The sequence below is a fragment of the Notamacropus eugenii genome, chromosome 1 (assembly GCF_028372415.1).
Source record: "Notamacropus eugenii isolate mMacEug1 chromosome 1, mMacEug1.pri_v2, whole genome shotgun sequence".
Classification (NCBI taxonomy): domain Eukaryota; kingdom Metazoa; phylum Chordata; class Mammalia; order Diprotodontia; family Macropodidae; genus Notamacropus; species Notamacropus eugenii.
In genome coordinates this window covers 280,279,166-280,297,098 of record NC_092872.1, presented here as the reverse complement: position 1 = coordinate 280,297,098, position 17,933 = coordinate 280,279,166, and the positions used below count along the sequence as shown (strand labels likewise).

Below are 17,933 nucleotides of genomic sequence, written 5' to 3'. Positions count from 1 at the left end.
TAGACGTTTGGTAGGAGGACCTTCAGCCTGAGCTCTTCTTGGCCTTTGTGACATCAAGACCATGACTCCAGAAAGCAAGCTTGGCCTCAGTCTGAGGCTGTGGACCAGCAGTCCCCAAAGGGCCCAGGCCATGTTAGCAGATCCAGAAGATCCTTCCTCTCCCCACTGTGAATGAAGAGGAGTTTGCCTATGCCTTTTGGACAACTTTAAAAAAAATTCCTGGGTATCTTTAGAGGGCATATCCCCCCACGGGGACAGAAACAATCTGGGAATTTTCATTTGATTAAAACAGAAGACTAAGCATCTCTAGAAGGGGCTTGTACCTGGAAAAGCAAAATTAACTATTTCTTTTTAAAGGAGTGCCTCCTGCCTGGGCTGCACCCTTTGGAATGCCAGCCGCAGCAGGCCTTACCAAGCTGGGAAAGCTTTGAGTATAGGCTTGGGAAAGGACTGAAGGTCTGTGATCCAGGGACCGGACTGTCTAGGTGTGGGGGAGCCTCCCTGCAAAGATAACAACACTAAGAGTTTATATAGCATGTACTATGTGCCAAGCACTTAACGAGCATGATTTCATTTGGTCCTCACAACAACCCTGGCAGGTAGGGCTGTCATTGTTCCCAGTTTTACAGACAGGAAACTGATGCAGAGGTTAATGGCTTGTCCAGGGTCCAGTGTCTGGATTTGAACTCAAATCTTCCTGACTCCAGCTCCAGTCCCATGGGCCACTCCAGCTGCCTCTCTGCTTCTTGGGGCAGGGGCTGTGTGTTTGGGATCTTTGTTTCCCCAGTCCTTCCTTTTGGAATAGGTGTGGGTAGAGTTGGGGGCAGGGAGGGAGTCTAGACCTAGGATTTCCTGATTTAAGGAACTCCCAGGGGAGGAAATACCCTCTCTTAATGCAAGTCAGTGTGACCTCTGCAGCCCAGCTGTGAGGGAGGGGCCCAAGAATGATGTGTCCAGGTACATCGGAGAAGCTTTATAAATGTTTGCTGGGGTAGATTGTCATCCCCAGGATCCTGGCCCCAGGGAGAGGAGGGTTCAGTCACAGCGAGTGTGAAAGGATGCTGCGTGAGTCTAGTGGGTTTCTGTTCTGCTCTGAGCAGGTTGAAGGAGTTCCCGGGATGGATTACGCACCTGTGGACCATTCCAACAAGTCACTGATAGGAGGCCAAGGCGTGCGGGGCAGTTAAGGGCGGGGACTATCAGCAGGGTGTCCATTTTATCAGCTATGGTAGCCCTCAGCGCCGTCGCCTCCTGCAGCTGAAGTGGCCGAAGGGTGACAGCACAGGAACGTGGAGGACCTGTATCCGCCCAGTCTCACATTTCCAAGGCACTCAGGGGGGAGGGTCGGAGCTTTAGGCATTAATATGCACTAAGGAGGACCACGTTGTAGTGGCGATTATCTCTATCCATCACCCTGTGGGTCTGCCATCTGGGGCAGTTCCATCCTTTCAGAGATGAAAGGGGAAGAGGCTAACTCGAGGTCAAGCAGTCAGAAGAGGCAGAGCCCGATTTGAACTCGTGCTGGGAGTGCAAGTCCATGGCCCTTTTCATTCCTGAATCATTGGCAGCGTTGGCTGCCTGCAGGTCCCTAAATACAATTTCGAGGGGCGCGGTGCGATGGTCAGATGGAGGAGATGGAAAGCAAAGAGGCAAGGGCAGGAATTCATCCTTCATTGCTTTCTGCCTTCTAACTGAGTAGTGGGAAATAGGACCCGGCTGGCAAATTCACCTCAATGCCCTGAGGTCCTGCGACAGTGAATTAGGAATTTGAAAGCTGGCATCGGGAAGGATGGATGTTTACCCTCTAAACTTCTTGGGTCCTGAGGGAAGACAGGGAGCTTAACCAGGAGATAGTGGGACGAAGAGGCTATTGATTTCCCAGAATGTGGGAGGGAGGGAGCTAAGGCGGGGAGAGGAGGTCGTGTAGACAGAGGCATGGAGAAGGGAGAAAGCGAAAGGAGAGCGAGGGTGGTCAGTCACTGAAGCAGTGAAACTCACGCGGAGTCAGATGTGGTTCATAGGAGAGGAGCAGGAGCTTGAGAGGAGGAAGAGGTCACCTGGAGTCAGATTCTAGGTCTTAGCGGGACCTGCAGTTTACAGTTGATGTGGTTGGAAGAGGGGAGGGTCATTGGAACCTACTCACTTCAAGCAGAATCTGGGTGCATCCCCACCAGGGATTTTATAGAAAGGATTCTTGCTCCGGGCCGGGTCCCCTGAGGGCCGTCTCATCTCAGGGGTTCTGGGATTCTGGACCTTACGGTTACCTCACTGTCCATCTTCTCCCCTCATCCACCAGATTCTTTTACCGTGAAAAAAAAATTAGGGCAGGACTTGGAAACTGTAGAAAAAGAGGGCAGCACTCAATCATCAGGTATTTCTTGAACATACGCCATGACCCCATGGTGCCAGAAGCAAGGAGAGTCTATGGTGCCCATGCTTGTGAACTGGATGGAATTAGCAGGTATTCCAGCAGGGACCAGCATTTCTGACTGGTCCAAGCACACCACATGTGTGTTGGCAGCAGACAGGGCAAGCCATGTTAGTTGCTTCAAGGACTGGGGTCCTTGAAGATTTGAAGGAAGAAACGTTCCTCCTCTCTCTGTCTCTGTCTGCCCCACCTCTGTGCCAGTGACTTCAGCACCAGGCCCACCCTGCTATAATAACTGGCTGTAATTACCTTTACAAAAGGCTAGCTGTTAATTGCCTGCTATAACCTCTTTTGGTATCAGCATTTGCGGTGATGACTCATAGGGCACCTTGGCCCTGCAGATTTTACCTCTCCCATTCAATGACCCTCATCTCTACTCACTGCATAATCAATTGTTGAGTTGTTTCAGTTGTGTCCAACTCTTTGTGAGTCGGTTTTTCTTGGAAAAGATCCTGGAGTGGTTGACCACTTCCTTCTCCAGCTCATTTTACAAATGAAGAACTAAGGCAAACAGGCTGTAGTGACTTGCCCAGAGTCACATTGCTAGTAAGTGTCTGAGACCAGATTTGAACTCATGAAGATGAGTTTTTCTTACTCCAGGTGCAGAGCTTGATCCACTACATCACCTAGCTGCCCTTGCATAACCATACCAAGGGCCTTAGGTTCTACCTCTAAGGCCTAAAATTTGGTATTCTTCACCCTCCCTCCCACGTTTGTCCTTTTCTTTGCTTCACCTTGTCATCTGTTGGGCCTGCTCTGGGACCTGTATTTCCTAGACTCCCATCTCTTCACCCAGTCCACCAGCCCTCTTCTGTCTACTCTTAACTTTGTCCATTTTGGATTCCATGGTCGGTCATCTTGATGCTGAATCTCAAGAGTTAAAACTTACTTCAGAGGCCATCTAGCCTGGACCAAACAAGAAAGAGACCCCCCCTTTAAAATAAATGTGTAGCTTTTGTATGGTGCAGAGATGGCTGCCCCCAGCATCATCCACCCAAATTCCATGGAAACCTCCATCTCTCCATAGACTGTGTAGTCCTGGAGGGCAGACTGTTCTTCCTCCAAATCCCTAGGGCTGAATATGATGCATTGCATAGAGCACATGATTAACAGAGGTTTGTAGAAGTGATTCTCAGCAGACAACCTGCCCTCCTGAGATGGTCCCTCTGGCACACTGTGAGCTCTATCTCTCCTCTGTCTCAATGTCCCCTTGTGCTTCCTCAGAGATTTGAAGGAAGAAATATTGCTCCTCTCTGTCTCTCTCTCTGTGTCTCTGTTTCTCTCTCTGTCTCTATGTTTCTGTTTCCCTTTACGTCTCTCTCCCTCCTCTCTGTCTAGGCATATGTGCTCTCCTCACCCTCTCAATTCTGCCTCTTCCCGGAAACCCCTCCTATACTTAACTCTGTTCTCACATTTCATGCCCCTCTGCAGTGACCCAGCCCTATAGCCTTATAACAAGAACAGTCCTCCCTTATCTTGGTGTAGAAAACCACATACACACACACACACACACACACACACACACACACACACGCAAAACTCTTTGCCTGACTCATTGTTTCTCTCCCTCTCTCTCTCTGATTTTTGCTTTTTCTTTTCCTGTCAAACTTTTCAAACAAGTAGCCTCCACCTACTGCCTCCATTCATTCTCATCCCCACCTGGCCCCACCAAATACTTTCTCAAAAGTCACCAGTGACTCCCTGGTCACCTGAGGCCTTGTTCTCCTCCCTTTACAGACTCAGCCAATAGCAACCCTTGCTTCTGTTCTAGAAGACTGCTCCTCATCAGGGCTGGACCCAGAGCACCCAAGGCTGCCCTTCCTCTACTGTATATACATGACTTCTATGAGGTCTCCTGTTCAGGTTGAGCCTCCTGAGTGGACAGGGACAGGATCTTTGTCTTTTCTTTGCTGGGGCTTTTAACAGAAACCACCAGGGTGTGGATAACTAATATTTATCTAGGCCTTCAAAGTCTTTTACATCCATCATCATATTTGATCTTTACCTTTCTGAGGTTGATATTATGGGCATTATTATTCCTGTTTCAGAGATGAGCAAACTGAGGGGTTAAATGACTTGTCTGTGGACTCACAGCTTGCAAATATCCAAGGCAGGATTAGAACCCAGGTCTCTCATGGCTCTAGGCTTAGCCTTTTTCCCAATACACCTCACTGTGTCTCTATATCTGGATTATTATAGTCTCTTGACAAACCTCATAGAACACTGGATAGAGTAATGGGTCAGTCAACAAGCATTTATTCAGCATCTACTGTGTACTATGTACCACTGTGCTAAGCTCTGGTGATACAAAGGAAATAAAAAAAATGGTTCCTGTCTTCGGGGAGCTCCCAGTCTAACAGGGGAAACAACACACAGGCAACTATGTGCCAACAAGAAGCAGGCAGGATTGATTGGAGGAAATCAGCAGAAAGAAGGCACCAGCCTTTGGGGGACAGGGAAGACTTCTTGCTGCTAATTCAGATGTTCTCAGACATTGTGGGTGGCTCTTCCTGAGCTGTATACTTCACTATCTGGTTGGCCTCAAGTTGGTCCCCACTGGTCTTAGCCAACACGAAGATTTCCTGACTTGTAGCCTTTGTAACACCAGCACCCTCCAGTTGTCAGCAGTTATGGAGACCAAACAGGGCACGTCACTGCTCATCTTTCCACTCCTTCCCAGTAAGGCACTGCTTTATCTCCCTGAAGATGGGGTTTCTAGTTAGAATGTGGGAAGCTCCAGTTCTGAGGCTGGGCTTCCCCCTGGTGGTTGTCTGTGATTCTGGCATGGCCCATCACACAAACACACTGATGTCAAAGCTGAACTACAAAGGTCACTCAGTCTAACCCCTTCTTTTTACAGAGAAAGAAACTGAGGCTTGCAAGGGGGAAACAACAAGTCATATACATTTTATGAGTTAAATTGTGACATCATTTCCTATATTTTATGAGTTAAATCACTGGCAGAAGTCGTGGGGGAGGCAATGCCACACAGTGGGAAGGATGCTGGATTTGCCCTCAGAGGGCTGGCCAACAACTAGTGAGGTTGCTTTCAGCAAACCACTTGTCTTCTCAGGTCCTCAGTCTCTTCATTTGCAAAATGAGGAAGTTAAACAAGGTGATTTCTAAGGTCTTTCTAGCTCCAAGTGCATGATCCTGTGGTCATGAGAAACGGACATTGGGCACCAACATCCTAGGGTAGTAGCACCACTGGGACTCTCCAAGTCAATTGTCTCCTTCGTCCACTCAAGAGATGGACCCCATTGTCTTCTCTTTTCTCCAGTCTCACTTAGCTCTTACCACCTGCTATCTCTAGGGGCCCCAGGGACAACTATGGCCAGTGCTGTACCTAACCAGCAGACCTCTTATTGAAGCAAACCTGTCACTGATAGTCTAATAAATAACAAACTTTCAGAGTAAATGAATGAGGCTAAAAAAAATTATCAGAGGTAAAGGAGGTCGTGGGCTATGGATTCCATTTCCTAAAATACATGATCAAATAAGTTCAAAAGTTACTTTTGAGAAAGTCACAAAAACAACTATGGCACTGGTGATTCACATTCTAAAAAGTAGTGAGTATATTTTCCTGCCAATATTTATTGCCAAAATTTATTGATGCCTTCTGTTTCTCATATCACAGTCAATTCCCCATTTACCCCACCTCTACTGAGCCTTAACAAAAACAGTGAAGCAAATCCAACCAACCCAGCACCCACATCGATAGTTTTCTTGCACAGTTCTATTCTCATGACCTACTTGCCCCAGGTGTTTATTGATAGGCAGCAAGTGAGCTTCATCATTGGTCAGTACAGAAAACCTGAGAACCTGAGTTGGACTACCTCTCCCATGTACTTTTCCCCGAAGTCCTTTTTTTTTTTTTTTTTAAAGTGCTATTGAGGGCTTTGATGGTTATATAATTTCCTGATATACCCCCTTATAACAAAGACATGCAATTAAGTGAAGTCAGCCAACACAGTGATTACATCTAAAAGTGTTTGCAGCATTCTGTACCCACAGGACCCTTTCAAATCTCTACTTCATTTTATATCATATCATACACATCTCCATATGTTCCTCTGAATTCTTCACACTTGTCATTTCTCACTGACAAGAAAAGTATCCCACTGAATCTGTCTCACAATTTCACTGCCTGATGTAGTGAATTATCTAAGAGATACCTTCTTTGACCCTTCTTCATATTTTCACAGCTGTCCTTGACATGCACATACTCATATGTCTTAGAGAAAGAAGAAATCAGGTATAAGTTTTGATAGCTGTAAATATCCTTCTGGTTGCCTCTTTTGGGTGATGTTATCTGAGTTTTTTCTCCATTCTTTTGATCTGAAAAAGGAATCTCTCTTTGAGATATCTTGAAAAATCGATCCTTGAAATTGTGTCACCTTTAAAATGGGCTTGTTCTGTGTCTGGCTTGGTCATTCTGCCTAATTTAACTTCTTACAAGACATTCCTGGTTCCTCATACAGTCATATATCAGTTACTGAGGTCAGAATTCAGATGTGTTGGTACCATTGCTGTCAATGATGAGGAAATTTTGGACAGTCTGTTCTCTCCATTTCATTGTTTTCCTCCTACTTTCATCTTGAAATGATCTTGGCATGATCTGACTTAGTTGAACCCCATATCATGTCTTCTGTAGTGTCCTTCATCTTGACAGCTTTTTGCTATTTTGTGAGTCAATACTGTGTAACCTTCCTATACATTGGCCTACGAATGAGCTTATCTGCTAAACCATGGAATGCCCTTGGGTCACCATGTTTCTCTCCTTGTAATGACCAAATATTTGGTGGTTGATGCAGTTTCTGGGCTGCTTTGCCTCCTTGCTGTAGCAACTTTTTAAACTTCTTGAAAAATAGTAATAAAGAGAGTCAATTTATGTTTAAGCAATTTCTAATTTTTAAGAGTCAGATGCTTGTTTCAATAAGTTGGGTTGGTTCTTTTGTAGTTGCCTGTGATGTCATCCTCTCACGTGTATCCATTTTGACATTGATTTTGTTTCTTGCTGCAACTAGTCAATGGTGAGATTTTGTACAGTCAAACTGCTGATTCTTAAATAATTCCCAGGTTGGTTCCTGTACGTTAATGTAATGTTAATTTAGTTTTGGTGATGCTGATCAGTGCTCAGCATTCCAAGTGCCTTCTGAGACTTTTCCTGAAGAAAGTACTCATGATTTTAGTCTACAAAAATTGCCTTCTTTCATTTCTTAAATGCAAATCAAACTTTTCAACTTTGTTGTCATTTTTATTTTCCCATAAATCCATATTATTTTTGAAGTTTTTGGGTATAAAAACCTATGTCACCTTAGTTTCCTCAACTACAAACTGAGGGTCTGGGCTAGGTGCCCTCAAGAGTCCCTTATAACTCTAAGTCTAGAATCATTGACTTCCTTCATGTTTTACCTTCTGGAAAAGGTATTTCTCAAGTCCTTCTGGAGCCTTCTCCTTTATGGTTACATTTCTCCTACTCTGTCTGTATCTTATACATACATATGTATCAAATATTGTCACCTCCAATATAATGAAAGCTTCTTAAAGGCAGAGATAATTTTTGCCTTTCTTTATCTCCCCAGAATTTAGCAGAGGAGAGCTCTGATTTGACCCAGAATTTCTGACTCCAAATGGAATCTGGGGCACTTTACTGGTCTCATATCATACAGCTTGAGAAATGTGCTTTTTTTCCCCTTTTCCCTCAGCCCATCTGCCAAGCAGCCTATCAAAATGACTTTGCTGAAGTCTGGAAGTGGGTGAAAGAAGATAATAGTTATGTCAACATTCAAGATAGCTTCAATGGAGACACCCCTCTAATCTGTGCTTGCAGACGGGGACACCTGAAGATAGTTACATTCCTCTTACGAAGAAATGCCAATGTAAATGCCAAAAATCAGGTGAGAACATCTGTGAGAGTGGGGAGGATGGAGGAAGTTGGTCTCACTTCAGACCTGAAGCAGGTCATTGAATGAATAGATTGAAGAGTGTTCGTTGAAATTGAAGGGGACCTCAGAGGTCATCTGGGCAAACCCTTGTGTTATGATTCTCTTTCTCATTTTATAGATGAGTAATCTGGAGCCCATGGAGGTCAAGTGACTTATCCAAGGTCACATGGGGAGTAAGCATCAGGTCCTGCTGACTTCAGAGTCAGTACTCTTTCTATTATTACCACACAGCCTCTTATAATGTGATAGGGGAAAACAAGGGGAAGAATCTTGGCCCTGCCTCTTATTACCCACGAAAAAGTTCTAACCACTTCTCTGTGTCTCAGTTTCATCATCTCAAAGTGAAGGGTTGGATTAGATGGCCTCAGAGAGGTCCCTCCCAGTTCTAGCACCATGATCTTCTGGTCTACCACAAAGCCGAATGACTGCCTGTGGTCATTTAATGTTCTGTGGTTGATAATGATGAGTGGGATGAAGAAAAGCTGCTGAGCTGAGCTATGGAAGCTTGCCCCATCCCCAAAGAGCACATGCTGAAGTGGAGGGATGCTCAGCCTGGAGGCTGATACTGGCCATCTTTCCATAACAGAGGCAGGGACATGATCCAGGAAGGAGAGTCACCTTAGATTTATGCCTGCTGTGGTTCATTTATTTCATGGGAGTACCAGAGGATCTTGGGGGATATGGTAAACATAAGTTCCTCAGATCCAAACAAGACTTTGTGGTTTGTTGGAAGACAGCAATCCCTGAAATGATCTGAGGAAGCCATTAAGAATGTCCTAAAGGAGCTAACAGGGACTAACCACAGCGACCCAGAGGACACAGCTTGTTCAAAGTACTTAATGAAGTGATTAAAATTAGCCAAGAACCATCTCCCATAAGCCTGGGCACCGTCTCCAAAAAATACACATACTGCTAGCGGACAGCTTGAACTCTGATACTGTTCTCAGCTTCTTGCCCCCAGACTCTTTGGGTATCCCACGTCAGTGAACCAGAGCAAGGACCAAAACCAAAGCCAGGAGAGTGAGCCGCTGTTTTGCTCGTGGCTTTCCAACCTGTTCTCTGTATGCATGTGGGGTTGGCAACGAGCCTCCCACCTCTGAGCTGCCCCAAGTTAGGAATTCCCCTTGGGGAGGGACAGGCTTACCTCCCTAACTGGGGTCTGCTTTGGCTAATATTAACCGTTTTTCATTTGCTAAGGATACCAGCTGGAGAAGGCAGCCCAGCTAACTGCTATGTAATGGGGGGCGGGGGAGGTAATGGCCCTGGGATTAAAACTTTTCTGCAACTAAAGCCAAAAGTGGATAACAGAGATCAGTAAGTGACCAATGACCTTCCAACAGCATGAAGATCCTCTATCTATGTTCATTAGAAAATGCAAAATTTTAGCTATAAATGGGTGTCCCTAAGTGGTGACAAAGTGACTTTCTTCTTTTTTAAATTTGCTTTCTTCCTAGAAAGAGAGAACCAGCCTGCATTATGCGGTGAGGAAAAGATTCACCTTCCTTGATTATCTGCTCATCATTCTCTTGATGCCTGTACTTCTGATTGGCTATTTCCTGATGGTGAGTAGAGCTGACCCCTCTCCTGACAGTGGCCAGCCCTGTGCTCCTGGTGGGTTGTTTTGTCTCTGCCCTGCCCTGCCAGTCCCACCATGCCGTCACCATGCCTATGCACCATCTTCAGGAGAAGGGGGGATGGACTCCTCTCTGTACTGGGCAGAGCTCAGCTTGCTGGGGCTAGTTTTTCCATTTGTAAACTTAGATCTCTTGGATGAGTTGGCCCAGGGAAGGAAAAAGGAAATGTGTTTTTTCAACTGCAATGACACTTAGGAAGCTTCTTGTTGCCCTGTGCTGGCCCATTGATGAGGCTTTCTAGGACTCTGGGCTTTTGTCCAAGCACTGGACTGTTTCCATTTGCTTTTGTGTCTTCAGCACCTGGTAACATGGTAGATGCCTTAACAGTGTTTGAGGAATGATTTTTTTTTCTAATTTTACCTCCTGCTATGGCAGGAAGAGACCAGATTTGGGAAACAGGAATTCTTACTTTGAATCCCACCTTGAGACTTATTAGCTGTGTGATGCTAGGCAACTCACTCAGTGTGTCTGAGAGTCAGTTTTCTCATTTGTACAATGAAGGTAATACGACTCATGAAGATTTCTTGAGGGGAAAGTGCCTGATTAACCTTAAGACAGTATAAAAATGGGGATTATTATTTATGGCTATCAAACAATGGGGAAAGGGAAAAAGGAGGGATGGTGGGAGGTAGAATGGGGGAATAAGGGAATACAGGGGATTGCTATAACAATTAACATTCCTGTAATGCACCTTACATAGACTATCTCATTTGATCCTCACAACTCTGGGAGGTAGGTGCTCTTATTTATCTCCGCTTTACACATGAGGAAGTTGAGTCAGAGATTAAGTGATTTGCCTAAGGTCACACAGCTGGTATATGTCTGAGGCAGGATTAGAATTCATGTCTTCCTGACTCCATCCCCCTTGCTCTTTCCACTAAGCCACAAGAAGATTTACTCTAGTACTTAAATTGTCTCGATAAACAAATTTATCTTCAATGTCCCACCTTATCATCCCTCTTCCAGATTCATGTGCTGGGAAAATATTTAAATTAATGTATATTGGCTCATCCTGTGTTACTCAGGTATCAAAGACAAAACAGAATGAGAATCTCGTCAGGATGTTACTCCGTGCTGGTGCAGATGTCAATGCCACAGACTATGTAAGTGTACAGTGCTATCTGTCTCAGAACAATGAATAACTTTGTCATGGAAGGGTCTTAGAATCTAACCAGACAGGGCAAGAAGTCCCACCCTTTGGAGCATCCCAGACAAGGGTCGCTCTGCCTTCTCTTGGGGATGTCTCAGGAGGGACGGATCACCACAGCTCCTAGGGTTAGGAAGTGGTTTGGTCCTATTGGTTTTTGTTGCTTGACGTGAGGTCTAAAGCTACCCCTCTGTCATTCATAGTCACAAAGACCCAGAATGGGAAAGGACTTCAGAGGCTATCCAGTTTGACCCATTTCCCACAAAGAATGTCCTCTATGGCAGCCCCCATGGAGAATCCTCTAGCTGGTGCCTGAAGCCAGCTGATAAAGGGGTCTTCCAGCAGAGGTGGATTGGGTGTAGATAGAAAGAGTTCACATCTCTAGAGCATTTTAAATTTGACAAAGATATCATTTTTGTTTGCTGCCATTCAAATCGTTCACCTGCTTTTTATCAAACTTGGCCTTATTTGGGTAAAGAACAATGCTTTGAACTAAATCTGAGACTTTATTGGTTTTGGGAGCTCCTCACAAGGAAACTCCCTTTACCAATGGTGATCCTTCCCCACTCTGATCCTTAGTCTTTGGCAGTGTCCCAGGATAGTAGGTGGGTAAGTGTTGTTCAGAGTGGCACAATTAGTATGAGTCCAAGGTGGGATGTCCTGGCTCCTAGGACAGACCTGGAGTCATTCTGACACAGTCACAAAGTTGCATGTCAGAGCAGATGCCTGCAAACCTCTGTGCTATGAAGACTTTGCTGTTTTTGAATTTTCTGAGTGTGTCTGTGCTCTGAGCTCACAGGAATGGGCATATTTACAAATAATTTGGATGTGGAGACATCAAAGAAGAAAAACCTCTTGGCCCAATTCGCTTGGCTTTCTCTGAACTTTACTTGCCAGTTTCTTTAGTTCAGAGATGGGGAATGAGACTTTCACTTCCTTTGAGCCAGCCTGAAGCAATTAGCTTTTGAATGAATAGAGCTCTGGATGCAGTGTGTTATCCCGAAGCAAAGTTTCCCATTAGTAAGCAGCAGTTATTACCCCAAGCAGACCAGGGCTTGGGAGGACTTAATTAAAAGGTAATTGAAGAGCTCTGAACAATTCATTTAATCCTGAAGGCTTTTCTACTTAGGGTTGTGTGTGTGTGTGTGTGTGTGTGTTTGGTTATTACTTTGGATTTCAACTTTAGATTCCTTTTTCTAAGATCCAGCCAGGTGAATAACTGACTAATTTATTTTGGATGGAGCAGGCTTGGAGCAAGAGAAATAGAATAATGCATAAATGGCAGGCAACTCGTTGAATCAGTTAGATGTGTGGTGTATCCACTGTTGAACTTGGAGTCAGGGAAAACCTGGGTCCAAATTATGCCCAAGACGCTTCCTGGCTGTTCAGTCCTGGGCAAGTCACCTCATCTATCTGTGCCTTAGTTTTTTTTTTCGTCTGTAAAGTGAAAGGATTGGATTCTGTGGCCCCTAAGGTCCCTTCCAGCTTTGCATCTATAATCTTATGATTTAAAATCCAAAATAAAATTTTAAAATGTAGACTAGCTGACATATAAAAATGAATTTGGCATCCTTGCAATCAATAAGCTGACATTTAAGAGATAAATTGTAAAATTTCTCATAAAAGCTAATAGATTCCAAGTCCAGGAAGGACCGTTCTGAATAGCTGGCCAGCCACCTCATATTCAAAGAGCAGGTGATAGATAAATCATTCTGTTATCCACAGACCACATTCTGATTGGCCCTGGCATTGTCCCCATAGAATGGAGACTCCTAGAAGGCAGGGCCTATGCCAAAATATAAAGGTCTTTGATTCCCTGAACTGAGCAGAGTAGTAGGTACTTTTTAAATATTTAATTAATTGAATGGAGTTTAATTAATTAGAGTATTTGTCTCAGACTGACACACTCATCTTAGTGTTTTCAAAAGAGGAACCAAGTGCTTTTTTGTTGGAAGTAAAGTCCTTGGAAGTAGGGAGTCTTTGTTTTCTGGCTTGGGATCCCAAGTACCTAGTAGGGTGGGTGACTGGCACTCATCAGGTGCTTCAGGAATGATTGTTGCTTGCCTAACAGATTGCACGTGGGTTCCTAGGTCCATGGAGGAGCAAGGAGCCCCCTCACTTCAAGGGGAGCTAGAAAGGGAAGAACTTGTGTACAAGGAACCATGTACTTCAGAGCAGGTGCCTGGGAAGTGGAGTGGGGGCCTGGATCAGGGCAAGCTAAGGGGACAGCTCAGTGTCATTCCAGGGATTCAGTTCAAGTGGGGAGGAAATGGCATGAAATGGCCAGAAAGAAGGTGGCACATTTGGAGATGGTAGAGATGAGGAAAGTGAGAATTAGCATTTAAGCAGATTTCTCAATGCCACACAACTGGCAAGAGAATTCAGGTAGGATCTGAATCCAGGTCTGCCTGATTCCTCACCCAATGCTCTGTCCCTTGAGCTTTACTGGGTATGTCTTCTTGCTTCAGAACTTCAGGGTTTAAAGAACAAAGGATGGTGAGCCTTGGGTGATACAAATACTCCCATTTCATAGGTGAGAAAACTGAGGTGCAGAGGCAGAGTGACCGCAAGAAAGGATTATAGCCGACTTCAGCCCAGGAGGTCTCCTGATTCCAAGCCCAGAATTCTTTCCACTGTCAGTCATTTCTCTTTAAGCAGGGACGCCAACTGGGAATGATTAATGTGACTCTTAATGACCCATGATTATCTATATCCGTTCTTCTCGCTAGGTGATTCTCTGAGAGATGCCCTTGCCTCCCCACTGGTCTTTCAGGGTTTCCAAATTCACCCCAGAGAGGTTCTCATATCACCTACACTCACCAGTTCATTTTTGATGAACCAGTCTTTTAGGCAGAGCAGGACAAGGATGTGAACCCAGAACTTTAGGGACCAGGTGGTTTTTTGAGAAGCATCTCCTGAGAAACGCATGACCCAGTGAAGAGATGGCTGAACTGGAAATGGGAAAGAGCTGGATTTGTATCCTATCTCACCTCTCCTAGCAGTGAAACCATGGACGATTCCCTTCACTGCCTAGAGCCTCAGTCATGTCTTCTGTAAAATGCGGTTAAACATGCCCATAGACTTTCTCTCTTAGCTTCACAGGGCAGCTCAAACAAGAACATATATTTAAAGGGCTATGTCTTTCTCTTGTTATCTTCACGTGTCCATGAGAATGCCTTGTACACAATTGGTAAATGTGGCTGATTGATGGACTGGGTCTATTTCAGGCTGGCTGTACAGCTCTTCATTATGCGTGTGAAATGAAAAACCAAAGCATCGTGCCCTTACTTCTGGAGGCCCATGCAGACCCCACTATAAAGAATAAGGTGAGATCGCATCACCATCCAAGAGTCCCACCATCAAAATGCTCTCTTAGAACTCAGGGCTGCTGTTTCCATTAGACTGGAAACTCCTTGAGGGGAGGTCACAGAGCATATTTGTATTGGGATCTACAGCCCCAAGAACAGTGCACATGGTAGTTACTCAATGCCTGCCAAATTCCTCCTTCATCCCCTGAGAGATGTAAGCTACTTGATAGTGGGGACTGGGTAATTTTTCATCTTTTCATCCTCTGGACTTGGCACAGTATCCCTTCCCTCTTCCCCCAATACCCACCCACACAGAGCAGGCATTTAGTACATGTCTGTTGCTAGGAATAATTGTAGCTTTGCTGATGAATCTGATTTATTGAGGAAGGAGTAATTCCTGTCTTTTCTCCTCTTTCTAGCATGGTGAGAGTGCTTTGGACATTGTGCAGAGATTAAAATTTCCTCAGATTGAAAGCATGTTACGGAAAGTATCCTAACCTTCCTGATATCATGGATGGAACACTGGACCAAGGTCAAGGACTCTGGCTGGATCCCTGTATTCATCTATGGTTCCACTCTCTGATCCAGACCAGGCTCTCAATATGTGTGCCTCAGTTTCCCCATCTGTAAATAGGGGATTTTTGGTCACCAGGGATGATGAAAATAATGTGTTTGGTATTTGTACCAATTGTTCCACTCTGAAGGACCCACTTTTACCATCCTCTTTCTAAGACTAATGTCAAGCTTGTTCAAAGCCCCATTTTCCCTGGTGAACTTTGTTTCTCAGATTTTCTCACTCAAGTTTTCTAAAAGCAACAGACAAAATGAATTAGACTGGTGTCTGCTTTCCCTCATTCTACATGCCCAGTCTGCCTCTGTGTCCAGTCAGTTGCAATAAGTCCTCAGCGATGCCTTTTGAGCCATGCCTGACTTGCCACTCTCTTTGAGCAACGTAGCACAGTGATTCCCACCTACCACTTCCTTCTGGATCATCAGCTCTTCGGGCCCTGTGACTCAAAGACACAGAATGTTACCAGGAGAATGAGAGTCTTCAAAAGAGGCCATTTGTGGCAGGGGCAGTTTGGGATCCTTGAAAGCACTGAGCATTTCCTCTACAGCTTACAAATCTGTGGCTTCTTAAGATCTTATCTTTCAAAAATATAATTCAAGAGAGGGATTAAGACTGCAGGACAGCCACCAGCTTGATGGTAGCTTCTCTTTGTCTTTTGGACTCAACAGCTGCCAACCACGTTATGAGAAGGGTGAACACAGCTGTAGAGTCAAACTGATCCCCTACTCCCACCACCATAGAGGCAGACTAGCTAGAGCTGTGACTAGGATGGGGCAACTGGACTTTTGCTTTAACAGTATTTAATTTAGAGGGCACTGAATTTTGAAAGTGTATATATTTTCAGCTCCCTAGCACATGGAAACAACAGAGCTTAGTGCCTAACTTGCAAGAATAAGTAGCTAAAATAAGTAGCTACCTCTGTGGGAAGCTGGACTGAGTTTCTCCTCCATTTTGCCTTCTTTGCCTCCCTCTCTGTTACCCTGCCTTATACAGCCTCTCCAGAAATGGCCTGATGTTGGTGTCTTAGGAGCTCTGGCTCCTTTCCTTACATCATAGGATGAGGTCCTTTGCCTTTTCTTTCATTTCAGAGATTTTTGCCCCTGACATTTTCTTGATGCTTGCTCCAGGTACACAAATCTACAGTTTCAGCTCTGACTCCAGTCCCAGTCTCAGCCTAGACCAGAAGAATCATGGATGGCTTGCTCAAAATCCAAGAAAAAATAAACACACGTCAGTCCAATATTTGACATGAGTCAGGTGGGATCCCTAAGAAGTGAACATCCCAATTACCCACCATGTCCTTGGCTACCTGTCCAGTCTCAGCTGAAGTTCCAGATAGATCTTGAGCTCATTTGCCAAAGGAAGGCAAAGGGGACATGTTAATGATCTCAGGACATAGTTTTCTATCAATTAAAGGTTTGCAAAGTACTTTCTGTGAGGGTAAGGGAAGTTAGTGTCAGGATTATAGATGAGTAAACTGGGAAGCTGTCACTTGCTCAAGGAAGCATAGTTAGGAATTGTCTGAACCAAGATTGGATCCCAGGTGTCTTCCTGGACAATGGAATTTGGGTAAGAAAGTGCTTGATTCGGAGATAGAGGACTTGGGCTAGAATTTTGACCCTTATGCTAAAAACTGGAGAACTCTGAAAGGCAAGTTCCTTTGCTTTCAGACTTGGGTTCCTCAATTTATAAAATAAGGTAGGTGGATAACCAGGATCCCTTACAGATAGAAATTTATTATCCTATAACTGAATCCAGTTTGCTTTCCATCATGGTCCCTGGTTATATCAGCGTTGCTACCCTTGCTTTGGTACTAATTAGCGGACGCAATGAGGTGGAGCAGTGTTGGATCCAGAGTCAGGAAGACAAGTTCAAATCCAGCTTCAGACACTTACTAGTTGTGCAACCCATTTAACCTCTATTTGCCTCAGTTTCTTTATCAATAAAATATAGGATAATAATAAGATAAAATAGGATCAAAATATGGGGATAATAATAGCATTTACTTCTCATGGCTGTTGTGAGGATTCAACGAGTTAACACATGTAAAGCCCTTTGCAAACCTTAAAGCTCTTTGTATGTTAGCTAGTATTCCTGATGATGCTGGTTTCTGGTTGGACGATGATGATGTCACTATGGCAACTAGCAGTGGACCCTGAAAAGCTCCTGTGGGAATCACACATCACAAAGGTTCCTCTTAGTCTAGTGATGTGACGGCCACAGATTCCCACTGTTTATTTAATTTATGACTTTGTTGTCTTGGAAGTTCTGAGTGTGAATGCTGGTCAGAATTTTTTAAAATTGTGAAATAAATTGAGATATGTGAAACAAATGTCTGACTCTGATTTTGACCAGTTCAGGATACACAAACTCACTCCATCGCGGGGCTCCATGTTAAGAAGTAGCAGATGGATCCTTATTTTTGAAAGCAGAACTGGATCAAGAACTAGGAGCTCAGGGGTATCTTCGTACCCCCGCTTCAGAATCTTCCATACAATCTCCTGAGCCCCTTTTAACTTATGCATGCCCCCACTCATGCCACCCCCCACCTCCACCCATAAAGGCTGTTGCCAAGTCCTGTCCCTTCCACCTCTATGGTGCCCTTCACACTGATTCTTTCCTTCCTGTTCACAGAGTTATCCTAGAGCTGGCCCTCCTCGCCTGTCCCCCAGACCCTTGCAACAATTTCCTCACTCATTTCCCAGACTCCAATCCAAGCACCTACAGTATCCGAGGCACTTAATCAGTCACTCAGGCTGAAGAGACAGAAGAAAATCTGCTCCTGATTAAAGGAGCTGGAATTATATTGGGGGCAGGGCGGGGCAGATATGACAAACAAATAAGTACATACTCGGTAATATAGGGAGGAAGGAGGGAGTATTGATTATCAAGGGAAT

At 44.7% G+C, this 17,933-nt stretch overlaps 1 protein-coding gene across 1 annotated transcript in view; it reads left to right on the top strand.

The window, feature by feature from the left end:
- ANKRD22 (ankyrin repeat domain 22) overlaps positions 1–17,368 on the top strand; it is a 30,935-nt gene extending 13,567 nt beyond the window's left edge. The window contains exons 2-6 of the mRNA XM_072628978.1: positions 8,137–8,328; positions 9,831–9,938; positions 11,036–11,113; positions 14,385–14,483; positions 14,885–17,368. Coding sequence (XP_072485079.1) covers positions 8,137–8,328; positions 9,831–9,938; positions 11,036–11,113; positions 14,385–14,483; positions 14,885–14,962 — 555 coding nt within the window. The 3' untranslated portion in view covers positions 14,963–17,368. The remainder of the gene's footprint in view (positions 1–8,136; positions 8,329–9,830; positions 9,939–11,035; positions 11,114–14,384; positions 14,484–14,884) is intronic.
- Positions 17,369–17,933: the final 565 nt, after the last annotated feature.